Genomic DNA, 27,447 nt, shown 5'->3' with positions numbered 1-27,447 from the left:
AACTGAACAGGAGATTGACTAGTTAGGAAGTTCCCCTGTTGTCCCGTCCTAGTGAGTCATGTGGGCAAAAAGGCGTCATCAGTGCTGGGCTCAGCCCTCATCCAGCACGGCCCTGTCTTCACTGTGTGACCAGGCTGCATGAGAGGCTTCGCTTCCCCCAGCCTCAGGGTCCGCGCCTGCAGAATGGGCATCGATCTATATCATTCCCGCTTTGCTGGATGGTGGCCAGATCAGCAATAATGTAGACAGAGCACCCAGCACAGAGTCCGTGGATGAGACATGGCAGCTAGGCTTCAAATGAAACCAGAAGGTGTCTTCGTTTCCTCTTGCTGCTGTAACAAAATGCCACAAACTTAGCAACTTAGAACGAGCCGCAGTTCCTGCCTCCCGGCTCTGTAGGGCAGAAGACTAGTCTGGATCTCACAGGCCCAAATCAAGCTGTTGGCAGGGCGGCGTTCCTCTCTGACGACTCTAAGGGAGGATCCGTTTCCTTGTTCATTCAGGTGTTGGCAGAACTCAGTGCCATGGGATGGTAGGAGTGAGGTGTCCCTGTCCTTGCCTACTGGCCACTGCCCTTCACCTGAGGGGCCTTCTTTCCAGTCCTTGCACGTGGCTCCTGCATCTCAGAAGCTACAAACGGGGTACAAGCCCTCTTCACGCGCTGGCCCTCTGGTTCTCTGACTCTCGGCTGCGAAAGCTTCTCCTCCTTTAAGGACTCAATAGATTACATTGGGTCTACCTGGATAATCCAGGATAATCTCCCCATCTCGAGGACCATGACCTTAATCACATCTGCAAAACCCTTTTGCTGTGTAAGGTACCATATTCACAGATTCTGGGATCAGGATGTGGACATCTTTGGGGGTCATCATTCTGCCTATTACAGAAGGTAACATAAGCCAAATTAAAGCACATCAGCATTGTCAGGGGCCCTGAAGTGCACACCTCGTTTTTTATAGAGAGGAAAACTGAGGCCCAGAGAGGTCCCTAAGTGGCTGTCCGAGATGACCCAGCAGATGGTGGTAGAGCCAGTCTCCAGCACCCCAGCCAGGCGTCATGGCCCCTGTCCAGGACTCCACTCCGCATGGCTTTCTCATGGAAAGACTTTCAACTTTCCAAAGCCCCTTCCGCCAGTGTGTTCTCCTCTGATCCTCCTGCCCTCCTGGGGGGCAGGCATACAGTGGCTCAGTCTCTAGAACTCGCATGAGCATGTATTCACCTACTTCTCTCCCTGGGGGCCAAGAGGATCAGAGGAAGATGGGCCGAGAGAGCCCCCGGTGAGACCCAGGCCTGGAGAAATGAAGGGAGAGGGAGAGGGCACTTTCCTCCCCAGGCTAAGCCCTCCGCACACATCGGCCTCTTTGATCCCCCCAAGCTTTCTGCAGGGAAGGCACTGCTGGCCTAGAGTATCAGTTAAGATTGAGTTTCGCTGCACAGAACAGGAAAAAAAAAATAACAGATAGCTGCTGCCACGGTAATGCTGTTGGACAATCAACCACAACACCAACAGCATAAAAGCAAGAAGCATTTTTCTAGCACACGGGGCTCCGGATCGGCCGGGCGGGTCCTGGTGGGGGTGCATTCATGGGTTTGCACTCTGGGTCACTCGGCAGATCTTTGGATATTTTCAGGGCTTTATTACACGTTTGGGGTTGGCTGCTGTCAGATGGTCAGGATGGTCCTGGCTGGGACCCCTAGGGCAACAACTCTGTTCTGCGTATCTCTTCTTCAGCAGGTCAGCCTGGGCATGTTCTTGTGGCAATCACAGGGAACCAAGAGAGCCAGCAGATATATGCAAGGGCTTATCAAGCCTCTGCTTAGATCGTGTTTGCTAATATCCCATTGGCCAAAGCAAGTCGCATGGCTCAGCCCAAAGTTGGGGGACAGTTTGACACAAGTTATAGGGCAAAGAGTGAAGATATAAGGACGTGATTAATAACACAACCAGGGGCGCCTGGGTGGCTCAGTCGTTAAGCATCTGCCTTCGGCTCAGGTCATGATCCCAGGGTCCTGGGATCGAGCCCCACATCGGGCTACCTGCTCAGCGGGAAGCGTGCTTCTCCCTCTCCCTCTGCCCCTGCTTGTGTTCCCGCTCTTGCTGTCTCTCTCTCTCTCTCTCTCTCTCTCTGTCAAATAAATAAATAAAATCTTAAAAAAATAATAATAATACAACCAGTCTACCATAGTGGCTTAGACAAAATGGAAGTTTATTTTTCTTATATGTAAAGGATGTCAGAAGATGGGAGTTTGGGCAACTCCGTGGAATCATCAGGGATCCAAGCTTCCCAGCACACAGCTTCTTGTTCTTATGGGCCAGAATGGCTACGAGAGCTCCAGCTATCGCATCCATGTCCCAGGCAGCAGGATGAAAGAAGGAGAATGAGAAGTCCCTTCCCTTTAAGAGAGACTTCCTGGAAGTCCCACATATTACATTAGCTTTATATCTCATTGGCAATCCTATTGTCACATGGCCACTTGTAGCTACCAGAGAGTTTGGGGAAAATATAGTCTTTTTGGGGGCATAATGTGCCTAGCTAAGAACCAAGATTTTGTTAATTTGAAAAAGAAAGAATGGATATTTGGGCAGGCAGTAAGTCATGTCTGCCACATCCCATTTTGCAGGTGAGAAAACTGGGCTCAGAGAGGAAAGTAACTTGCCTGAGGTCACACAGTCTCCGGGGCATAAGAGAGCTGGGATCTGAACCCTGAATGAATGCTGCGTCTCCTCCCTTCCACCACCACCATTACCACCACTCAGCTACTCACAGTGCTGCTTACGGGTCTGAGCAGCCCAGGGGCGCCCGGCTGGCTCAGTCAGAGAGCGTGCAACTCTTGATCACGGGGTCATGAGTTCGAGCCCCACATTGGATGTAGAGATTACCTAAGATAAATAAGTAAAATTTTAAAAAAATAAAAAGATTTAGAAGATTCTGAGCGGCCCAGACAGCTCCATATGACAGACGTCCCCTGGCCCCTGACTCTGGACCTAAGCCTGTGCTAAGCAAGTGACATGCAGGTTTTCATTTAACCTCCCAACATCCATGCCCTGTCCCCATTCTGTAGAGGAGAACCGGAGGCACCAAAGGGCGAGATATGCTGCCTGGGCTACCTGATTTGAAGCTCAGGCTCTTACCACCTTGCTAGTCCAGGTGCTGGGGTAGGACTGGGTCCCATCCAGCAGCCACAGGCAAGATCAAGGCTGTCCAGCATCCCATGGGCAGGTGGGCCATTGGATGTATCCATGGTACCGAGCCCAGGGCCTGGCCTTAGCCTGCTCTGATCATGCACATGGCTCAGGCCAAGAAATCAGGGAGAACAAACCAACCCAGGCTGTAGAGTCAGGCAGGTCTGTGTCTCGATCCCACCTGTGAGCTGAGGTACCTTAGGCAGGAGACTTGACCTGACTCTCGTTTTCCTCATCTGTGAAACAGACGTGATTAACCTCACTGCATCTGATTGTGTAGCACCCAGAAGGTGCTGTTAAATCTAAGCTGAATCAAGGGAAGAATGAATGAGCAGATGAACAGCCACCGCAGACAGGAGCTTTTCTTGGGTTCAAGGAAAAAGACAGTATCTCCTAGACCCAGTTTTTGTTGTTTTGGGGTTTTTCCAAAAAAAAAAAAAAATATGTTCCACAAATTGCTACTTCCAAAAGACATTAATAACTATTACATGAAAAAGGGGTTCTGAAGCCAAAGGAGACCTCGACTGCCAGGTTAACTGGGTCTCTCCCCTGCAGGACTTCTCAGAGCCTTGAACAAAGGCAAATACAATGTGGGTCTCATAAGCAGGGGTCTAGAACTCTGTGTTTCTGTACCTTTCTTGGCCACAGAACTCCTTTTTTTCATAGCAAAGTGCCACCTTGACACCAGTTCTCAGCTTTTCCTTGTTCTACCCACAGCGCAAATGTTTGGTCCAATCAGAAAGAAATGAGGCCCATTTTCTGGAAGCGTTTTATTTGTGGAAATTCTGTTGTGACAGTTATGTTCAGGTCACCCAGAATTGCAGCTGGATCATCAGGAGTTTAATGTATTGCCACAGTTAAAAGAGCGACCCCGCTATCAACCAGAAACTCCAGGAGTCCCGGAGAATGCAAGCGCAATTGCGATGCCCTGTTGTGGTATTTTAGGCCAGCTGGTCGGCGGGAGGCTCCAGGCCACTGCAGCAGGTCACATCACAAGTGGGCTCTGGGTCTGAGGCAGAGCGAATGGTTAGTGCCCATCATGGAAGCTGCATTGCCTTCCCCTGGCTCCCAGCCCCCAAGGTCAGTGACTCAGCCAGGTTCCTGAAGGTGCTAAAAAAGGGGAGAGCCTTACCCTTCCTTCTCTCCTTCCTTCCTCCAATAATATGGATAAGTGCTTACTCTGAGCCACACACTGTCACACCATCCCAGGCACTAGGGATAAGGGATTGAACAAGAGAGACAAGGTCCCTGTTAACACTGCAAAGCAAAGAAAGCCTCTGTGGGGTGGCAGGGGACGGGAGCGGGTGGGTGGTCAGGGAGGGCTCCCTGAGGGCCATGGAGATCCGGGGCAAGGGGCGTCCAGGCAGAAACACCGTGGGGCCAAAGCCCTGAGCAAAGGATGACCTTGGTGTGATAGGGAACAGAAAGGTGGCCAGTGTGGACGGCACTTGGGAGTGGAGGAGCACGTGCATGGAGGTGGTGGGTGCCAGGCAGGTGCGCCCGGAGGCCACGTGGAGCATCTGTGTGTTATTTGGGGGGCAGTGGGAAGTCACGGCGTGCTGTCGACAGCAGTGAAGATGTCACAGAGGTAGCGGGATCTGAGACTGGGGCTTGGGGTGGGGGTCTCACACTGCCAATGCCCAGCGACTTCTCCCTACTCCTCTAAGCTCCTGGGGTCTTCTGACCGGTGAAAGGGTAAAGGCCAAGTACTCTCGGAGGTCTCCTTCCTGCCTCGGAGCTCGGGGCTGTGGAGACGAAGCTGAACAAAGCCCAAACCCACACCCTCTGGTCTCGGGCCTCCTGTCTTCCTGCCCGTCAAAGGCTCCTAGTCCCAGAAGGCCCTGAGAGACCTCCTCATTCAACCCCTTCATGCCCAGAGGGGGAAACGGAGGCACATGCGGAAGGCTACTTCCCCAAGTCTCAGCTAATGAAGGGACTGGATGCTCCCCCAGGGCTCGCTGGGGGCAGCAGGGCCCCTGACCACCTGCTCCAGCCAAGCAGGCCCTGCCTGGCCGGCCTCCCCCTTCCCCTCTCAGCCACAAGCCTCTTTTGTGCTTGCTCCCTGGGGCTCCATCTCCTTGCAGGGGTCACAGGGCACCACTGACCCCAGCCCCCTGCCAGCGTGCCTGGCTGGTAATTGAAAATACCAGAATTCCCTGAAGACCAACTTACAGGGAAACCTGATACCCCAGGGTGGGCGGTGGACGGCAGGAGGGATGGGAGAATATCCAGCTGTTCCCTTTTCTCAATCCCCCCGGATTCCAGGAGAAAGGCCAGCCCTGCTTGGCCCCCACTGGCCCGCCTTGATCATCTTCCCAGCAAATGCCGCCTCCTTGCCACGCCCAGGGTGACGGGGCTTATGGGATCAGAGCCCGGGTGAGCTGTCTGTAACCCAAGCCTGCCAGCTAAGCCCACCAAGCCCAGACCCCCATGGCTGTGTGGGACCTGCCCCACCAACAGCTGAGCTCCCAGAGCCGAGGCGGGCTGGGTGGTGGTGGGCGAGGTGAGTCAGCGGGAGCCGGGCGGAGTGCGCTTGGCAGCAACAGGACGGGAACCAGACCAGGGTGTCCTCAGAGGCCCTCTGATGACCACTGGTTTCCAGACCTCCCTGCTCAGCCCGTATCAGCCACAGTCAACGAAGGGAAGGATGCGTTGGATTGAAATGGGCCAGGGTTCAAATCCCAGCTCTGCTGCCTGCTAACTGTGTGACTCTGGGCAAGTTACTTCATAACGTCAGTGCCTCCATTTCCTCATCTATAAAATGGGTATAATAATAATACCCGCCTCATAGGGTCCATATGAGTGTCAAAGGAGTTCACTACGTAAAGCATCTGGAAAAGCGCCTGGCACAGAGTGAACAAGGAGGTGTTAGGGGTTGGCCTTCCTTTTGTGTTTCCACTGGGCACCGTGGGAGCATACAGGTGTTGTGAAGATGACAAGCTTTTTATTTGAGGAGCAGGTTGTCCACTGCAGTCCTTCTGTGGCTCCCCAGTGCCTTCAGGAGAGGACAGGCTCCTGGGCAGCCTCAGCCCTGCACCTCCCCAACGACTTCTTGTACCCCTGCTTCAAGACACTCCAGACCTGCAGGTTCCAGAAGTTTAGCCTGGGCAGATGAGAGGGCCAGTCTCTGCAGGAGCCGGGCTGTGAGAAGTGGTGTTGTGGGTGGAAAATATACTCAATCAAGATTCAGCTAGTCTAGGCTCTTATGCCAGCCCCTAGCTGCTGTGTGACCTTAGACAAGTCCCCTTCCTTCTCTGGTCCTGAATCCACTGCTCCTCAAAGTGTGGTCCACATACCAGCAACATCGGCATCACCCGGGGGCTTGTTAGAACTGCAGATCCTCAGGCCCTACCCCAGACCTGTTGAATCAGAATCTTGGGGAGAGGGGTGGAGTGCCCAGTAAAGTGAGTTTTAACAAAGTCTCCTGGTTATCTCCTTATGCCCCCTCAAGTTTGAAAAGTGCACTAATCTTTAAGGATGAATTCTGCCACTTCACTGTTGGGAGGTGAAATCACGGGGAGAGAAGTTAAGGGAAGGACATTGCCCCTTCTTAGGCCTGGATCACCTTGGCTGAGTCCTGACCCGGGGGCATGGACCCAGGAGCTCCAGCCTGGAGGTGGCAATCATTGTGTGAAAAAATATGCTTTTTCCCGTTAGACCCCGAGCCCCTGGAAGGCAGGGACCTGAGAGGTTCCTCTCTTGAGCCCCAGAACCCAGCATCATGCTGGCCCCATAGCCACTCTGTGAATTGAAATATTTTTCCAGCTTTATTGAGATATTATTGATGAATAACATGAAAGTTTAAGGTATACAATGTGATGTCTTGATTCATGTGTATATTTTGCTAAATGATTACCACAGTAAGGTTAGTTCACACCTCCAACCTCTCACATAGTTACTATTTTTGCGTGTGTGGTTATAACATTTAAGATCTACTCTCTTAACAACTTACAATTATACAATATGGTATTGTTTCTTTTTCTTTTTTTTTTTTAAAGATTTTATTTATTTATTTGAGAGAGAATGAGAGAGAGAGAGCACATGGGAGGGGGGAGGGTCAGAGGGAGAAGCAGACTCCCCGCTGAGCAGGGAGCCCGATGCGGGACTCGATCCTGGGACTCCAGGATCATGACCTGAGCCGAAGGCAGTCGCTTAACCAACTGAGCCACCCAGGCGCCCCTATGGTATTGTTTCTTATAGTCACCGTGCTGTCCATTAGCTCCCAGAACTGATTCTTCTTACAGCTGGAAGTTTGTGCTCTTAGACCAGCATCTCCTTTCCCCCAGCCCACAGCCCCTGGCACCATTCTATACTCTTGAAATGTTCCTCTTTTTAAAAGAAGATTTATTTATTTATTTGAGAGAGAGAGAGAGAGAGAGAGAGAGAGCAAGAGTGGGGGGAGGGGCAGAGGGAGAGAGAATCTCAAGCAGACTCCCCGCTGAGCAGGGAGCTGGACGCAGGCTCGATCCCACAACCCTGAGATCATGACCTGAGCTGAAACCAAGAGTCGAACCCTCAACTGACAGCCACACAGGCGCCCCCCCGCCCCTGCCTCTAAAAGTGTTCTTTAATTTTTTTTTAAAGTAAATTCTACGCCTAATGTGGGACTCAAACTCACGACCCCGAGATCAAGAGTCGTGTGCCCCATGCACTGAGCCAGCCAGGCGGCCCTTGACGTGTGTTTAACAAGCTGTCCCTCCTGATGGTGCCAGGCACCGTGGTGAAGCCTTTACATGCATTTCTCCGTTCGTGCTCATGACATCCTTGCCAGGGAAGGGTCCGCAGTGGATGGGCCGGGGGAGGAAGGGAGGCTCAGAGAGGTTGAGAGAACTTGCTGAAGGCCACAGCACCAGGGAGAGGGGAGCAGATTTCCTTGCAAGTCTGATTCCACCCTCTGGCTCCCGACCACTGCACCGGACTGCCTCTCTGGGGCCAGGTTGAAATCTTCTCAACTGAGGGTTCAGTTGCCTGCAGAAAGCCCCACCTGACTGAGGTCACATCCCTGTGGCTTGATGACAGTACGGGTCACCCATGCTTGTGGGTGCAGTGTGTGTCCGAGGCTCACGGGTACGACAGACGCGCAGTGACGGCGCACTCTGCCCGTGGACGCAGACCACAGCAGGCGGGAGAGGAGGGTGGACGGCCTGGCCCCACAGAGGAGCCAGGGCCTCCGGCAGCCCTGAAGAACAGAGTGCTCAATTCCAGAGGGAGAGACGGGTCTGGGCTGGAGATGGGATCAGAGAATGAGGGGACAGTGGCAGGGAGCATGGCTGGGGCGGGTTGACCTGGCTCCAGGCCCAGCTCGGCGCCACCATGCTTCTCTGAGCCTCAGTCTCCTCCTCTGCAAATTGTGGATATTAACTCCCATCCCGCATTGTTGTTGAGAGGACCCAATGGGGTGACATGGGTCAGCTGCTCAGTGCACGGTGGCAAGAACCCAGTGACACGGGTGAACACTCCCGGCGCTGACCACCTGCCAGATGCCACACTGAGCAGTGGACACGAGTTCACACATCTGCTCCCCGCAACAGCCCTCGGGGCACGTTACCCTCAGGCGCATTTTACAGATGAGGAAACTGAGTCACGGAGCACTCTGACCGCCCCTCCACTGGGCTCTAGCAGTTAACCTCACTAATCTCCGGGGAGCATTTCCCTGGAGCCGGGCACTGTGCCAGTGAAGAGCCTGAGCTGCCGGGTTCAAGTCTGGCCCAGCCCTGCATTGCTGCATGACCGTTGAGCAGGTTACTGAACAGCTCCAAGCCTCAGTTTCCCCATCTATAAACTGGGGATGTTAGTAGCCCCCAGCTAATGGGGCAATTGTGAGAATTCTGTTACACCTATGTTGATAGGTGTAAAGAGCCTAGAAAAGTGCTGGGCTCAGAGTAAGGGCTCAGTCAGTGTTAGGTTCGTGGCTTTATCATTGTTACTATGATACATGTATGCACAGCCCTGAAAGTCCTTCAAGTGACTTCCTGGAGCCCGAGAAATGTCACCTCGCATCCCCAGGCATCTGGTGAGAATGTATTGCTTTGTTCTGCCACTTACTCTGCATAGCCTCAGGCAAGACACTTTACTCCATACTCGGCTTCCCCATCTGCAAAATGGGCTCAAGGAGGTCTGCTTTCGAGGCTGTGGTGGGGATTAAATGGGTTAATGCATGTCCAGAGCATAGCACGGTGCCCAGCATGTAGTAGGTGCTCAATAAACAATGGTTAGCGGGGCCCCTTCGCGCACGTCGGGGTCTCTTGATTCTCTGGGAGGCAGTAAGGAAGACAGAGTCCCCCTGTTTGACTGAGGAGAGAACTGCGGGGAGCAGGGGCCTGGTCTTCCCGAGAGGCAGGGCCAGGAGCCAAGCTAAGAGCCAGGCAGCACACTCTCAGGTGCAGAAGAAACAGAGGCTTGTCAGGGACACCGGGACCAAGGTCCACTCCTTCTTGCTGGTGCTGCCACCCTGTCTCGGGTGTCTTGGGCCAATTTCCCACTGGTACTAGGGGTGCTAGAGGGAAGCCGAACCTGCTCAGGCTCATGCTGGCCTCTGGGCTGATCCAACTCCAGGCCGAGGGCTGCCGAAGAAGGACAGGCAGGGAGCATTCGAGCTGCAAGACCTCAGGGATCTTGCAGCCTGCCCTTGGTGCAGAGGACAAAGCCAGGTCCAGAGATGGGGGACAGCTTGCCCAAGGTCACACAGTCAGTAAGCAGCAAGCCAGGGAGCAGAGCCTGGGTCTTCTAAGCAACAGAGTGTTCCCTCCACCCTGAGGCTGAAGCGACAGAAACAGAGCAGGGAACAGGTGAGTCATTGCCAGGCTTCAAGTCCCGATGAGCTCCTACCAGCCCCTGCTCCATGCTCACATCCATACAAAGCACCTGGGAAGTAAGATTTGGATGAGGAGGAAAAGGGTCCGTCTCAACCCTCAGACACCCCTGTGTGGGCCGAGACAGGGCATCTGCTTGTCACAGTCTTGCCCAGGAGCCAAGAGAGACTGCAGGAGTTGCTCCCTTCACCCTGGTGAGTCCTCAGCCGCTCCTGAGACCATGAAAACCTCGGGCCCAGAGAGGCGGGGAGGCTTACTCCAGTCACACCGTGGGGAGGGACCGCGTCAGGAGTTACCCCGGCCCCCTCCAACTCATGGGACAAGTCCTGCCCGGCAGACCTGGGTTCAAATCCCAGCTCCCCTACTGAGGATGTGGGGGCTGTGTGATCTCAGGAGGCCCCTTGCCCCTCTGAGCTTTAGGGTCTTCACTTGTCAGTGGGGTCGATGCTGCACCCTCACCGACGGTCAGCTCAGGAAACAGATGCAAAGGGCCCCAGGCTGTGGGTGATGCATAGTAGGTGCTTTGCATAGGTTCATTCCACTTGAAAAGGAGGCCAGAAACATAGGCCCGGGTGAAATATGAAATAAGGAATCCAGAAAAAGGCTGTGTGTCATGAACTCACCGTGCGATCTTGGGCAGCTCACATCCCCTCCCTGGACCTCAGCTTCCACATCAGTAAAATGAAGGGACGGGACTAAATTATGTCTAAGAGTCCTCCTAGCACTAAACAGGCCGCCCTGACTTCCTGTCCCCTTCCTTTAACTAGCAGCACTAGGGGGAGGGAGGGAGGGATTTTGTTGAGGTAGAATTCCTATCCGATTAACCATTTTCATGTGTACGATTCAGTGGCATTTAGTGCATTCACAGTGCTGTATGACCACCACCTCTCTCTAAGCCCAGAACATTCTCCGTTCCTCCCTACCCTCAGCCCTGGCAACCACCAACAGCTTGCTGTCTGTGGGTTTACCTATTCTGAATATTTCATGCAAATGGACTCCTAAAATATATGACCTCTGTGTCTGTCTTTCACTTTGCATGTTTTTGAAGTTCATCTACATTGTAGCACCTGTCAGAACTTGATTTACTTTTATGGCTAAATAAGATTCTGTGGTATGTGTACACCATAATTTGTGTACCCATTCATCCGTTGATGAACACCTTGGTTGTTCCCTTTGGGCTATTGTGAATAGAGCTGCTATGAACATTCATGTACAAGTATTTGTTTGAGTACCTGTTTTCAGTCGTTGGGGATATAAAATTAGGAGTGCAAATGCTGGGTCATGTGGTAATTCTATGTTTAACTCTTGAAGGAACTGCCAGACTGTTTTCCATAGGAGCTATGGATTTATTTTTATAAATTTATTTTTGGCAGTCATTTTTATTCAGTGCTAGCTCCCTGGTGCATAGTAGGCATTTGGTGCACATTTGTGGAAGGAACAGGGGCGTCTCCGACCCTCTCTGCTCCCCTCTGCCACAGTCCCATCATCATGTCTTGGGTCTGTAAGTTCCCGAGTCCAGTAGGCTGTAAGCTCCAAGAGAGAATGAACACCTTTCATCCAGCTGCTTTGGGCCAGGCCAGAGAAGGGCCCAGTGCATCTATCTCTCACTTGGTGTGGCTTGAGCTCCCCGGGGACGGCCAGCATTGTCTGTGTCTGAAATCTGCAGGTACTTCATGAAAGCAGCACCCACGGTCCTCCACAAGTCCCTCTGCCCCCTGTCAGCCCCCTAGGCAGGCTGTGTGGCCTCAGCCAGATGCCTGCCCCTCTCTGATCCTCCACTCTGTCCGTCTGGGTACCTCTAAAGTGGGGCCAGAGGCTGCACCCTCTCCTGCTGCCCCAACCCCTGACCTCTGACCTCTCTTCCAGCTCCCTCGGCCGTGTCCATCATGCACCAGGTGAGCCGCACCGTGGACAGCATCACCCTGTCGTGGTCCCAGCCTGACCAGCCCAACGGTGTCATCCTGGACTATGAGCTGCAGTACTATGAGAAGGTACCTGTGCTCCTGGGCGCACTCCCCACCCCCACCTCCCTGGGGCCTGGGGTTCTACCATCCCGCAAGACTGGACCCCCTGGTGCCTCAGAGAGAGCACTGGCCTCCGAGTCAGGCTGCCGGGCTCAATTCTGACTCTGGTCTTCCCCAGCTGTGGGACCTCAGGCAGGTGTCTTGACCTCTCTGAGTCGTGCTTTTCTGGGCTGGGGCACCGGGCCAGCAATCTCAGTAAAAGGCAGTGGTCATGGCCCTTTCCTCACCGAGACCCTTCCTCTTGACTTCAGTGGGCCTGAGGTTCTGAAGAACTGGTTTCCCGAAAATAGTCACCCATTCTGAAGCCAAGATTTAAAACTGCTCAAGACAGCTTCTCTCCAGGGTGAGAGTAGACCTCCCTCCCCGTGTTGTTCTGATTCCAGCTAAAACATTTGTTTTCATTTGCCTGGATGCCATTTGTACGGGGAGAGAGCAATTTCTCTTTGAGCTTTTAAAATCAGACCCTTGTTACCCCCTCAGGGCCCTCTAGGACCCGGGGACCCGGGGTTGGAAGCCCCTGGTGTTGTAGAGGGGCACTGGACTAGGAGTGAGAAGCTGTAGGTTCAGATCCCAGCTCCATCCAGAACCGGCTGTGTGACCTTGGGCAGGCATCTTCCCTCTCTGAGCCTATTTCCTCCTGTGTCGAGTCCTAAGGAGATTGGCTGTCTTGACTGGGGGCTGCACAGGGACAGGGACGGTGCCCGGCTGGGCTCCCGGCCCTAGCGGAGTGTGCTTTCCCTTCCTCCTGTCTGCCCTGCCTGCTGCATGGTGGGCATGAGCTACACCTGTGAGTCCAGGTGAGGTCCATACATTTGAACGTGGGGCCTGCTCGGTGTGGGGGCCGGGGGTAGATAGAGCTGCTCGACAGCAGAGGTCCAGGAAACTCTCTTTCTGACTGGAGACTTTTCTTCCCTGCGTCCTGAGGCACCAAACAGCCACAGAGGCTGCAAGGGCCCCTGGGAAAAGTGTCATGGGGATCGCATTCAGACTAAGGTGTGAATGACTATAGGAAGTGCTTTGGTTGAGGGTTGGGACCTGGAAATGGATAAGAAGGCTCTCCCCCACGGCTGAGAGGAAGAGAGATGGAAGCAGTTCCAGCCACCCTGGCTGGAGCCCTGCCTCCTGAGGCCCAGCCCCACCCTTCCACGCTGTTAACTGCCGGCTCAGCACAACTCCCGTGGTCTCAGGGGGCTGCAAACTCCTATGCAGCCTCACCCAGCTGGTTTATGATTTCTGGTGTCCTTGCTCGTCCCCCGCTCTAGGCAGCACATTCCGAGAGGCCAGGGACCATATCTGTCCCATTCACTGTCTTCCCCCCAGCACCCTGGGCCCGGCACCAAAGAGACGCTTGATAATATTGGTTGAAGGAATAATTGAATGGATCCCTTCCCAGGGCCTGTTCCTCCAGGGAGGAGACCTTGCCTTAACGTCTGCCGTTTCCCCAGCCTGGCGCACAGTAGGTGCTCAGGAGGTGCTGCTGGACGTCCCGAGCTGAGGAGGATGTGAGGGAAGCAGGGCCTGGAAGGAGCCAGGCATCCTGTAGCCTGAGCCAGACCAGCTGTTCCCAGGCCCAGGAAGCCCCGGGCCCTGCAGGAACCAGCGCTTCCACCCCCTCTGGCGGGGACAGCTTAGCAACTCAGAATTCAAAAACGAAAAAAACTAATTAAGAAGCTTTATGATTAAACGAAACCGAAAGTGTTTGTCCCCGAAGACTAGAGCGGAAATGAGGAATCCCGGCGCGGGTCCTGCCTCCGACCCATTTCCTACCGAGACGGGAGGGGCTGGGGAGGCTGCTGGAGACGCGAACCAGGAGGCCGCTCTGCCCTACTTTCTGCTGCCCCCCGGCAACCCCAGGCCTCCGACGCCGTGGCAGGACCAGCAGGCCACCAGCTGCAGCAGCCACGGCCACCACCTGCTCACATGTCATGAGCGCACACCGCCTCCAACGTGTCGCTCCTCCTCACAGCAGTGCCATTCACCCCACTGGGATGGGAGGGGAAACTGAGGCAGGGAGAAGTTGTGCGACTTGTCCAAGAGCACCCAGCTACTAAGTGGGGGAGCACGGATTTGGGCCTATGCCCTCGCTCTTCACCTGGCTCTCCTGCCTTCTGGTTTTCTCTCAGGGATGCTTCTGGGATGACCGTTTAAAGGTGGACAGGACCAGGCTCTGAAGGAGGAGCTTAAGTACAAATGGCGAGAGAGGGACAGGACTAGGGTGGTGCGACCGTGGTGAGACATGGCCCTACTCAGTCAGCCCCTCCTCCCAGGGCCCGGGGTGCAGTGAGAGGCAGCTTGGCATCTGCCAGTGGGAGATGGACACCAGTTCATTCAGTATTCACTGTCACCAACTTTGGGCTGGGCCCTGGGCTCGGTACTGGGAATCCTGTGATTAGCCAGACATGCCCAGAGGCCTCAGGGCCTTCACAGTCCAGGGGAAGCGACAGATCCAGACATAAATAGCCATGAGACCAGTTGTGACACAGTCACAGAAGGGCCAGCAAAGGTCCTTAGGGGCACCAAGGAGGGACCCATGATCTGGGTATAAGTGAGGGGAAATCTTCATTCCAGGGACATTTGAGCTGAGCCTTGAAAGATGCTAGGAGTTCACCGGACAGACAAGGGTTGAGGGCAGTCATTCCAGACAGCAAGAGCAGCACATGCAAAGGCCCTGGGGCAGGAGAAGGCAAGTGTGGAGGAGCAATATGAACAAGAGCGAGATTAGTAGGGAAGGAGTTGGAGAGGGAGACAGGGCTGGGTTGTGGTAGGCCTTCCACGCCTTTGGAGTCTGGATTCAATTTAAAGTACTACGGGAAGCCGTTGGAAGGTTCTGGAATGACGTGATCTGACTCAGATTATGTTAAAGATCCCTGTAGCTTACTGTGTGGAGAAAAGACTGGAAGGGGGTCCTGGGGACACAGACCCTTTAGAGGGCTCTCACGGGACACCAAGTGAGAAATGATGGTGGCGTGGCGTAGGGGCTGGCTGCAGAGATGGTGAGAAGCCCACAGATTCAGACGGTGTTTTGAAACTCAGGGGACCAGGGAAGTGTGAAGGACAGCTCCCGATGGATGGTGGTGCCTTTTCCTGGGGCCAGTGTGGGTTTGTGATATGGAGGTGCAGCTGTGGTGCTTGCCGGGGGTGGAAAGGTGTAGCCAAGAACAGACAAGAGGGTGTGCAGAGATAAAACGGAAATGGACGGACAGAATCAGGAAGATGGCAGATCTAAGGAGAGAAAGAAGAAGGAGTTGATGGCAAGTGTCAGGGGAGATGGCTGTGCAGGGCAAGGAGCAGTCTCGGTCCCCAGCCTCTCGGGCTTCCATCACGGAGGGACAGCCAGAATGCGGGATGGATTTCTGACAAGTCCACAGCCGGCTCTTCCCTAACACTTCAGAATCCGGCCAGTGCCTGCCATTGATTTCTTTAATGAAGGCTGCAGATCTTCCCAGGTAGGGAAGTTAGGCAGCGAGCTCTGCGGTCCCGTGTGGGCCCCGCCCCCACCATCTTTCCCACTCCTCCTTTCCTTCTTTAGAAAGGGCTCTTTTTGGAGCGGGCTCTCCGTTTGGCCTTTCCCCAGCTCCACTGGGGATTTCCCAGCCTGCCCGGAGCCCGGAGCTACAAACCACTTTGCTGGAAAGCTTCTGGATGCTGCTGACGAATGGTGTTGGCCAGACCCGCGCTGGCTGTTTCCATTGGCTCCACCGTCCTAGGGGAGTTGGCCTCCTTTGGTAGCTGCCCCAGAGCAGGTTCATGCTCCCTTTGGCTCCCCCAGCGCTCCAGAAGATTCATTTGTGGGGCCACCTATGGCAGATGGGCCCCTGTAGGCCTCATCGATTTGTGTTTATTCAACAGAAATTTCTACTTGGCAGAGCAGAGGGGAAGGAAGGCTGGGCGCGGTGGGGATGAGCTATGAAAATCCAGGCTGCATTGGTTGTTGTCCAGGGTACGTGGAGCAGTGTGGATGGTTGTCCAGTGTGGACAAGGAGAGGTTTGTTCTGACACTCGCTCACTTTTGTATTCATTCATCCATTTCATGAACATCGGTGAAGGCTTACCCTGTCACGGTGTTGATAACAATGAGGGCGATGGCCAATATTTATTAAGTCCCTATGTGTGCTGGGGACTATGCTAAAAGCTTTACCCATTTTTTTCCTGTTGAATCTCCACACCCACTCTGTGTGGCATATGGTGATGTTATCCCACTTCAAAGATGAGAAGACTGAGGCTCATAGAGCTTAAGAAATGCACCCAGTACTCACTGGCCCGTAGTCTCCGGGTAAGGATTCAAACTAAGGACTAGTGGATTTCTTTTTTTTTTTTTCTTTTAAGATTTTATTTATCTAAAAAAAAAAAAGATTTTATTTATCTATCTATTTATTTATTTATTTAGAGAGCACGAGTGAGTGGGAGGGGTGGAGAGGCAGAGGGAGAGAGAGAATCTCTAGCAGACTCCACGCTGAGCACAGAGCCCAATGTGGGGCTCGATCTCACAACCCTGAGATCCTGACCTGAGCTGAAATCAAGAGTCCGACGCTTCATCGACCAAGCCACCTGGGTGCCCCAGACTAGTGGATTTCATACTAAATTTCTTCCCCTAACCCATCAATGCTTAGTCCTTATTCAGATACAGGTGCTTCAGCCACGGGGGAGGAGAGAAGGGGACTGATGTCTCCAGAGCAGTTCCTTTGTGCCAGACACTACTTGATCACAACAACCCTGAGAGGTTGGCGTTTATTGTTCCTTTTGTGGAGTAGAAAACAGGAGCCCAGGGGAGTGAAGGGTCTCTCCCAAGGTCACAATGCAAGTAAGGGGAAGAAGCAGCATTTGAAATGACTTCCAATCCCCCGCTCTGTCCTGTTCCCTGCTTTAGAAAAGCGATCCACGAGGTTCGTTCCTCATTCTCCTGAGGCACCTATGCCCCTGGCAGTTACCTCCCATCTCCATCCTATAATCAGGAACTTAAAACTTCCACCCTCTCTAAGTGGACACCCACCCACGCAGTCTGCAGACTCCATCCTCTTTTCAAACCCCAGCAGATTCCATGTTGGCTGGCGGCACCTAGTGGACAGTCTTGATACTGCAACCTGCGTTCGTAGTTTTTGTTTTTTGTTTTTTGTTTTAATAGTCTATGATGTTCATTCATTTGTTCCTGGCGGTAGTTAGTGAGCACCTACTATGTGCTGAGTCTGCGGTCCCGGAGATGAATGAGACAAGGTCTCTGCCTTCGGGAAACCTATAGTCCTTAGAGAAAACACATGCATATCAGAACAACAGGTGGGAGAGGAGACAATGGACCTGCAACTTTTTCTGGGACATCGGAGAAGTTTCCCCAGCAAAGGTGGTACTTGTACTAAGTCTCGATGAACAGGCAGATGGGGAAAGGGTATTTCAGATAGGGGAAACAACACTTGCCAAGGCTCAGAGTGTCCAGGGAAGGTAAGGTTGCCAAAAAAATATATAGGACACCAGTTACATTTAAATTTTTTAAAATAATTTTTTAGTATAATTGTGTTTTAAATATTACATGGGAAAAACTTATACAAAAAAATTATTCATTGTTTATCTGAAATTCAGATTTAACTGAGCATCCTGCATTTTTATTTGCTAAATCTGGCAGCCCTACCAAGAAAGGGAGGGGAGGACACTGGAGATGTGCAGGCAAGATTGGCAAAGGGTGAGTCATGAAGGGTCTGGAATGCCAAGCTGAGGAGTACAGCCTTTACCCTGTGGGCGTCGGGGCAGGTCTCTGTGTGCAGGCCTCTGTGCTTAGTACAGGGGAATAAAACACAGCCACTCCTTTCAGGAGTTTACGGTCAAGGTTGTGCGATCAGCCTGTGCCCAGGATGAGGGGACATAGCAGAAACCCCCTCCTAGGGCATCCAGGCAAGTGCTCCAGGGCTCAGAGGAAGGGAGGCACATCTGGCTGAGAGGTCAAGCAGGCTTCCTAGTGGAGGAGGCAGATGAGCTGGCTCAAGAAAAGAGACTTCCTGGGCGCCTGGGTGGCTCAGTTGGTTAAGCGACTGCCTTCGGCTCAGGTCATGATCCTGGAGTCCCTGGATCGAGTCCCACATCAGGCTCCCTGCTCGGCAGGGAGCCTGCTTCTCCCTCTGACCCTCCCCCCTCTCATGTGCTCTCTCTCTCTCTCATTCTCTCTGTCTCAAATAAATAAATAAAATCTTTAAAAAAAAAAAAAAAAGAAAGAAAAGAGACTTCCTATGTACTGCTGCTCCCTGGGAGGTGTGAGGGGGTGGGAAGGAGACACCCACAGGTCAGCCCCTTCTCTAGCCCCCCATATCCCAAGTTCATTCTCACCTCCTTGCATTCGCACCTGGTGCTCCTTGCCAAACATGCCCTCCCTTTTTTTGACCTGGGTGACTTCTGTCTGTTCTTCAAAATTCCATTGCATAACCCCACTCTGCAGAGAGCATTGCCTGACGTCACCCGATGGCCCCCACCCAGGCGAGGTCACATGCCCGCAGCACACTGTGCTTACCCTACCTTTATTCATATTAATGCATTTTATCCTCTAAACAACCCTCTGAAGTGGCTGTGACCATTATTATCCCCATTTTACAGATGATGAAAAGGAGGCAAAGAGAGGTTAAGAAACCTCCCCAAGGTCACAAAGAGAGTAAGTAGAAGAGTCAGGACTTGAACCCAGGAAGTCGGGCTCCAATTTGTGATCTGAACCTCTAGGCTATGATGCCCAGAATGACATTGCACTCACTGAATTTCATTGTTTCAAGGGAGTTTTCAAGGGCTCTGTGCAGCACACGGGCACGTGACCGGCATGCACAATCAGGTGTGCATTTTTCTGCACAGAGGTTCATAGCTTTCATCAGCTTCTCAGAGGCGTTCGTGATCTTCCTCCAAGAGCTGAAGTCTCCACACTGTTTGTGTTTCTGAACTGAGCTCTCTGAATCCAGCGCCCGTACCTGAGTCCCTCGGAGTCCCCAGGGCCTAGTGCGAAGAGGGTGTTTGGGGATGGTTTGGGGGGTAGCTGACCGCTGTCTGCACAAGCATCATATAGACTGGCAGACACCTGCATCCAACTCAACCACAGCTCTGTTGCCACTGCAGCAGCTCAGCTTTGTCTTGTCCCGTACTCCTTGGGTCACCCTGGGCAGTCCTCAGGTCAGAATTGGCATTCTGCAGCTCTCAAAGGAGGGAACATTAGGTCCTGGGTACTCAAGCCTTGGACATTAGAGGTAGCTCCATGTAGGAGCCTGGTTTTGAGTGCCAAAGCAGCCACAAGCTCAAGCATGACCTTGAGCATCATTTTCCCTGTCTGGGCCTTAATTCTTGCCTCACTCAAGTGTACTGTGGCTGAACAGGGGTCCTTCCATGTAACCTATCAAGGCATGGGGCAGGGAGGAGGATGCAGAAGTGGGTAAGGTAGGCCCTCTTCCTGCTGTCTCCAAGAACTCACAGCCTAGACCTCAGGGTCTAGGCCACTCAGCATCTGTGCATTAATCAGCTATCAGTGAGGATGATGCTGCAAAATAAACAGTCCCCGAAATACAATGGCTTCTAAGCGCCGATTTTCTTGCTCATTGGTTGGAGTCTGTGGGTCAACTGAGGTGGCCCTGTTTCAGCCTAGGAGTTAGGTCAAGGTCTTCCCTACATGTTTCTCACTCTGGAACCAGCTGTTACCCAGGTTCAGCCCCATCATGGCCTAAGGCAGGAGCACAAGAGGCCAAGCCAGCTCAACAAGCACATGTAAAGCCTCCACTTGCATCCTGTCCTCTAGAATGTTCCAAGGACCAAAGCAAGACACATGGATAAATTTGGCATCCACGAGGCAGAGAAACGTACTCTGCCTTCTTTTGTGGGAAGTCACATGCAAAAAGTATGGGTGTGTAATTCTGTTACAGGGAGGGAGCGAAGAATTGGGAACCACAGATGTTTATCTTAGTGGCCAAACCCGCCCCAAGTGGCAGGAGTGGGCTCTGGGCCCGCTGCGGGCAACCACCTTGCTAATGGTCTTCTCTGTTCCTCGGCAGGAGCTCAGTGAGTACAACGCCACAGCCATAAAAAGCCCCACCAACACGGTCACCGTGCAGGGCCTCAAAGCCGGCGCCATCTATGTCTTCCAGGTGCGGGCACGCACCGTGGCGGGCTACGGGCGCTACAGCGGCAAGATGTACTTCCAGACCATGACAGAAGGTGAGCGACGTCCAGAGGGCAAGAGGAGGCCATCGGCTCCACAAACAGAATAAACCTGAAGGTCCCCGTTCCTTCAAAGTGCCTTTGTACAAATTAGAAAAGGCGCTCCCTCTTCTGGATGTCAACCCTCCCTGCTGGCCGGAAACGAGCCGTCCACTGGTGTCCGTGGCTGGACAGCACGTGGACTACCCCGTTGCCATCCTGTCAGCCAGGCAGCTTCCTCTTGCAGGACCGTCAGGAGCTCAGCCCTGACTTGCGGAGACACTCTGAGCAAGTCACTTCCCTCCCCTGGCCCAAATTTTTCTCATCTCCAAATTGAAAGCATCATGTTCAGTCTTTGAGAGCACACCTGTTTCACCCGTGCGCTATTCCAGTGACTTGCAGTTGGATTGAGAAGAATTCTGAAGTTCAGCAGGAAGAAGTGCTGGGATGGATTAGTGATGTCTGCCCTGGGCAAGAGAAGGGGAAGCTGCAGCCCACATGCTGCGTGGCTCCCAGTCTGGGACCCCATGGTCTCTAAGTACCCTTCCTGCTCTAATAATCTCTGAGGACCAGCAGAGTTAAGAGCATGGGCTCTGATGCCGGACAGATGGAAATTACAGTGCTGATTCAGCCCTAACGGTGTGGCCCTGAGCAGCTCTGAGTCTCAGTTCTCTCATCTATAAATGGGGATGGTGACAACTATCTCATTATCATCATCATTATCAAAATGGTGTAAAGATAGGGGCTAAACATATAGAACCTGGCCCAGGGTTGGCACTAGGTCTCACACGTAGTTAGCGTTCACCGAATAGTAGTTGAGGTCATAGTTGTCATTGCTGTGAGTCTAGCGGCCCTTTCACCAACCAGCCCAGCTCCAGGGTAGCTTGACTTATGACCAGACTCCAGCGTCATCTCTTAGCGTCTGCTTTAACCACTGCTCATGGGCCTTGGCCTTTGCCTAGCTGAACATCTCAGAGGCTCCTACACCCATGAACTCTCATCTCATCACAAACATCCTCCCTAATGACTCCACCGTCTCTGCTGGACCGCTAACAGCACCTCCTCTGTAAAGCCCCACCTCCTTGTGGCCAGCAATTTCACCTCTCTAGGCCCTCTTGCATGTTGGATGGATGTCATTGACCTGGGGCGTGGGGGACTGTCCCAAGATCCTTTCTTTATTAACTCAGCAAATGTGCGCTGGTGCTAAGGACCCAGAACTTACCCGGTCCCTGACTTCAACAAGCTCTTGTCTGGTCATGGAAGCAAATGAGAAGTAATAATAATAAAATTAAAAACAATGATGGTGTTGATGGCATTGAAAATGTGCTGAGTGGTTTCGAAGAGCCGGGCCAATGCTGAGTGCATTTTATGCATTATCTCATTTAAGCCCATACACAGACCTGGGTTCACATGCTGGCTTTGGCCACTTTCTAACTCTGTGACCCCAAGCTAGTCATGGCATCGCTAAACCTCAGTGCCCTCATCTGCACATGGGGTGATCGTGGGCACTGAATCATAGGAGGATTCTGAGAATCAAACAAGATACGTAACATATTTAGCACAGTGACCAAAAAAATGAAACGCTCAATAACAATAATAGTTCATATTTACTGAGTGGTTACTATCCTGCCACCTGTCCTTCTAAGTGCTTATACAACCAGCCTCTGAGATGGGGACTCTTCTCCCCACTTTACAGATGAGGAAACTAAGCTGCAGAGAGGCAAGTCACTTCACCAGAGACCACAGACAGGAAGGCATTGCCGGGGCTCAGACCCAAGGAGTCTGGCCTCCGAGTCTGTGCTTACAGCTGCCTCTCTGTATGTCAGCTTCTTATTATGGTTGATTTTCATACCGACATTGAGGTATTATGCCCATTTTATAGATGAGAAACTAAGGGTTGGACAGTCCATGGACTTGTCCAAGGTTACCTGTGAGTGTGTCCCAGCTGGTTCTCCATCTCGGCATGGGACAGGTGCTCTCTCAGGAGTGGGAACAGAGTCTGGGGATCCCAGGAGGCCTGGTGGGGTGGGGGGAGGCGTTAGGACTCCCAGAGCCAGGCTGACAACATCCACGTGCTTTCTCCCCCAGCCGAGTACCAGACAAGCATCCAGGAGAAGCTGCCACTCATCATCGGCTCCTCGGCGGCTGGCCTGGTCTTCCTCATTGCTGTGGTCGTCATTGCCATCGTGTGCAACAGGTGGGTGGGTGTCCCCAGCCCCGTCCAGGCCTGGCTGTCCATCTATTCAACCATTCCTGAACAGTGTCTGTGAGCCGAAGTGATATTCCCATCATTCCCAGGGCCAGGGAGAGGCCTGGGCTGGCCCGGATACTCTCCCACCTACTTGGCCACCATTAGCTCCAGTCCATCCCTTTGGGCTAGAGTTGCCTTGACAAGCCCACTGTTCATGGAGGTGGCACATAGAGACCCTAATACTTCAGCATGAAGGAATGCTCTTCTTCCTTAGATCAGACAGGGCCCTAAGGTCAGATGGACAGAAGCCCTGGGATTTCTGGGGCCATGAGAGATGACTTTGAAAAGGGCTTGGCTGAAGAGGGGATGGGGCAATGGTGAGCCTGGATTTGGAGAGGTGGGAAGGGATGGGGGGGGAGGGTAGTGGCCAGGAAGGGTGAGGCTGCTAGGCCAGGGGAAGGCAGGGAGCCCTCTGGCAGGGGTGTGGTTTTGAGGGCCTGCCCTCCCTCTCCCTATCACCTACTGTGGCTCCCAGCTCCCCGGGGCTTCCAGGTGGCTCCAGCCCTTTGCTCTTGTTCCAGAAGACGGGGGTTTGAGCGTGCTGACTCGGAGTACACGGACAAGCTGCAGCACTACACCAGTGGCCACAGTATGTACACCCCAGCAGGGCCGGCACCCCGGGCCCTTTGCTTGTCAGTTCCCCGGCAACCTCTCCAGCCTCCTTCCACTGCCTCCCATCTTGCTGCAGCCAGACTCAACGTCAAGCTGTTCCCTGAACGGGACAAGCTCACTCTACCCTCTTGGCCTCTGCACCTGCCGTCCCCTCTGCCCCGAGCATCACCCGCCTTCTCTTTACCCGTGTAACTGCCTCTCCCTCAGCCGCAGCACATACAAACCGCTCTGAGCAGCCTCCCCTGACCCCCGCCCCACCCTGGCTTTAGGGCCCCGTCTGTGCTTGCACAGCGCCCCCCTTACCTGCCTGCATCGTGATGGCCATGTCCCTGTCTCCGCAGCATTATGGTGGGAGCACCCGGAGACATGAAAGTGGCTCTGACACTCACCTGTGCCCCCGAACACCAGCACGCTGCCCGGCACTTAGCAGACACTAGATCCCTATTTTCACAATAAATCCATGAGTTGCATGAGATGCTGAGGACCCCAGGCTTTGGCCCGGGAGGTGGCAGGCCCTGTCGCTCCTCTTTGGTGACCCCTCTGGTAGCCACTGCCCCCCACCCAGTGCCTCCACTTCCCCCACTGTCCCATCCCATCCCAGGCCAGGACTGGGGGCACAGGAGCTGCACACCCAGAGCAGACAGCCCCTCTCTAGGGGCCCAGCAGAGGCAGAAGCAGAGCATAGATTCCTCTCGATTTTACCCTGGCAGAACCGACATGGGGCGGGCTGGGGGGAGGAGGGCAGGGAGAACCTTCATCCTCTCTTCCACTCGCTCAGCAAATGGGAATTCCAAATGGGTCCGATATAGCTTCTCAAACTGTACTCAGTGGGGTACCCTGGGGCTTCTGAGATGCCGCTGGGTAAGAGAGGCCATCGGCATAGCCCTTCACATGTCACACAGTCTTTGTGACCTGCTGTGTATGCCAGGCACTTGTTTTAGCGAGCTGGGGATACACAAGTAAGCAAACCACATATCCCCATGCTTGCGGAACTTAGATTCTGGTGAGAGGGCCGGGGAACAAAAGAAATACAGGTCGTAAATGAGAAAAGCACATGGCGTGCTAGAAGATGAAAGTGCTACGGCAAAAGGCAAAGTAGAACAGGGTGATGGGCTGAGAATTGCAAGGTCAATAGAACTGCCTATTCAGATAGGGCAGTTGGGGGCGGCCTCACTGAGAGGGTTTTAGTTGAGCAAAGACACGAACGAGCTGTGGGAGTGAGCTGCATGGACAGACCTGAGGGAAGAGCCTCCCAGGCAGAAGGAAGAGCCAGTGCAAAGGCCCTGAGGCTGGAGTGTGCCTGGCAGGTTTCAGGAACAGCCAGGAGGCTAGCGTGACTGGAGCAGAGTGGGGAGGCAGGAGGGGCAGGTATGAGGGGCCCCAGCATACAGGTCCTTGTCAGCCATGGCAGGGCCTCGGTTTTTATTCTGAGTGGAATGGGGGACCTCTAGAAGGTTCTGAACCAAAGACTGACACAGTCTGAGTTACAGTTTTGACAGGACTTCTCTGGCTGCTGTGTGGAGAATGGAGTGAAGGGGCTGTAGGACACCAGGCAGGACAGAAGCAGGGAGATCTGTGAGGTGGCTGTTGGAATCATCCAGAGAAGATTCTGGATTCTGACATGTTCTAAAAGTACTAGATTTGCTACAGGACTGGATGTGGGGGTGCAAGAAAGAGCAGAGTCAAGGAGTTCTAGATATCGAGCCTCTGGGTTAACAGTCAATTTGAAGTAAATGTTCCTGAGCTTAAAAAACCATTTTAGACAATAAATGTAAAAAATAATTAAACCATGGGCGCCTGGGTGGCTCAGTTGGTTAAGCGACTGCCTTCGGCTCAGGTCATGATCCTGGAGTCCCGGGATCGAGTCCCGCATCGGGCTCCCTGCTCGGCAGGGAGTCTGCTTCTCCCTCTGACCCTCCCCCCTCTCATGTGCTCTCTCTCTCTCAAATAAATAAATAAAATCTTTAAAAAAAAAAAAAAAAATAATTAAACCATTAAAATTTTCAGAAGACAATTTAGCTAACTATTTCACTGATATTCTAAGCCTAAAAGCAATGGAAGGCTCACAAGAAAAAGGCAGAACAATTTAACTACACCGAAATTAGAAATCACCTGTACATTAAAAGTAAAAGTCATAAATTACGTCACCCCCTCTTATTCCCCAAGTAATGAAATCATGGTTATAGTTAGAGCTAACTGTATTGAGGGTGTTCGGTGTGCCCAGAACTCTTTTAATGCTTTACGTGCATTTGTTCATTTAATCCTTATAATTATCCTTGTAATATAATTGAGTATGAGGGAACTGAGGCCCAGAGAGGTCACACAGCAGCTCAGGGCCGGAGCTGAGGTCCACACTCCTCGCCACGCCGTGCTGTCCACACCCGACTAAGCTGGAAAAAGGTGGGCTCACATGCTCTGTCACCTGGAGCCATGTGGGAGCATCACTATTGAGCGTGTGAGTCACTAACAAGGAAACAGGGGACAGCAGGGATTTATTTTTAAAATAGAGCCCAGGATTTGTTCATGGATCAACACATTCTAAAGCTCAAGCTCCTACTCCCTGCATCTAAGAAAGGGCCTTGGTTTTTTCAAAGCACTACCAGCCCTGTGGTCCCACACCCACCAGCAACCCTGTGTGGCCGGGACAGAGAAGGAAGCTGAGGCCTGGAGATGTGCGTGGCTGGCTTGAAGTCACCCTCACCGGCTCATGTGTCCCATCATTCAGCAGGTGCTGAGTGAGGACCAAGGTCTATGGTACCTGGGTGTGACCCAGAGGGACCAACCTGGTTTCTCATCCCTGCTCCACCACTGGGCAGTGACCTTGGGGAAGTCATCGAGCCTCTCTGAACCTTGGCATCTTTACATGGGAAGTAGCCAGAATGATGCTTCTTTCACAGAATTGTGAGGATTAAATGGATTAATGGATATGAAAGTGCTTCCTAATAATATTTAATAATAGCCAACTCTTCTCTATAGCAGGTAACAATTATTCAGTGTTTTCTATTTGCCAACTACTATACTAAGCCCTTTAAAAAGATTCTCATTTAATCCTTGCAGTTAAGTACCTAGACCAGCACCTTGTAGGTGCTGTTTATGAGCTCCACTGTAGATATGGAAAAAAGTAAAGCACAGAGAGGTTAAATAATTTGCCCAAGGGCACACAGCAGTATCAATACTGTGGTTGATCCTCAATTCAAACTCATAAAGGAGCTTATTTATGATTATTATTACTGGCAGATCCAGAATTCAAACCAGGTCTCTGAATGTCTGGTTCCTCCTGCCTCCTTCTCCCTGAATTTCCCCTTTGGGTTCAGGACAGTAGGTAGTGGCCCTGACAGTCGTAAGTCATCCAAACAACAGCTCAGTATTTTCTGAAGACTCTGACTTCAGAGATCCTCATCCAGCTTCAGTGCAGCAAATACCGTCCTGGGGGCCGGGCCTTGAGCAAGGCTCGGCCGCAAGGAGCTCCGCTTCCATTCCAGGATACAGGATGGGGAAGCAGTTGAAAGTGTAGACTCACAGCCACATGACCTGGATTCAAACCCCTCATGTGCCACTTATCAGCTCTGTCCATGTCCCCTTGGGCAGGTCATCTAACCTTTCTTATCCCACAGTGTCCTCCTCCAAACAACGGGGATAATATTAGGTTTGGCCAAATGAAATTGCCCGTTTTGTAGGTCAGAAACAGTCAAATACTAACAATTTCATAAGGCTCAGGCTAATAATAGCATTTACCTGGTAGGGTTTTCAGGAGGGTTAATTGGATAGATACCTGTAGAGTACCTAGACCTGCTACGAGGGCCTGCTACCTGGCAAATCCACACTGAATTGTGAGCAGATTGTGTTATTAATGAGGAGATGAAACCAGAGGGTCATAGAAGCAGGGACAGCTCAGAGCCATACATTCAATAAGTATCTACACTTCACATGTGTACTCCAGAGAAAACATTCTAGAGCAAGGGCTCGTAACTTGGGGTTCACAGACCCCAAGAGCTTCACGGGCCCGTGAACATTCCAAAATTATATGCTGAATCTGGGAGTGTGACACACAGGTGAATAATTTTCCAAGGAGCAGATTCATAGCTTCTGTCAGATTCTCAAAGGTATTCATGATCCCAAACAGGCAGAAAGAGAAAAAGAGGACATTCCAGTAGGTAATGCTATTACTCTTTCAATAAGCATTTCGTGAGCACCTCTATGTGCCAGGGTCTAGCACGAACTAGACAGACATGGCCTCCATCCCCCTGAGGGAGAGAGTGGAAAGCAAGTCCTCACAGGCAGCAGTGTTCCAGAAAGGGGTGGCAGGAGGCTGTGGGCATGCGTATCTGGGAGACTTAATACAAGATAGGAGGGCCATATAAGTGGGTTCAGAGACAGGGCTCCAGAGCCTAAAAAGAAAGCATGGATCTCCCCTGGAAG

The 27,447-nt window shown here is 52.5% G+C and overlaps 1 protein-coding gene across 4 annotated transcripts in view; it reads left to right on the top strand.

Annotated features, from left to right (window-relative positions):
* Window positions 1–27,447, top strand: part of EPHB2 (EPH receptor B2) — a 183,650-nt gene that overhangs the window by 146,767 nt on the left and 9,436 nt on the right. For 2 of the 4 annotated variants that reach the window (XM_032391665.1, XM_032391655.1), the window contains exons 6-9: window positions 11,863–11,987; window positions 20,021–20,183; window positions 22,254–22,362; window positions 22,938–23,005. In XM_032391665.1, the coding sequence (XP_032247556.1) occupies window positions 11,863–11,987; window positions 20,021–20,183; window positions 22,254–22,362; window positions 22,938–23,005 (465 nt within the window). The remainder of the gene's footprint in view (window positions 1–11,862; window positions 11,988–20,020; window positions 20,184–22,253; window positions 22,363–22,937; window positions 23,006–27,447) is intronic. The other 2 variants (XM_032391675.1, XM_032391648.1) reach the window with 2 other exon arrangements.

Source organism: Phoca vitulina, unplaced genomic scaffold, assembly GCF_004348235.1.
Source record: "Phoca vitulina isolate PV1807 unplaced genomic scaffold, GSC_HSeal_1.0 scaffold2, whole genome shotgun sequence".
NCBI classification, from domain to species: domain Eukaryota; kingdom Metazoa; phylum Chordata; class Mammalia; order Carnivora; family Phocidae; genus Phoca; species Phoca vitulina.
The sequence above is the reverse complement of the archived record's forward strand: the minus strand, read 5'-3'. Positions and strand labels throughout refer to the sequence as shown.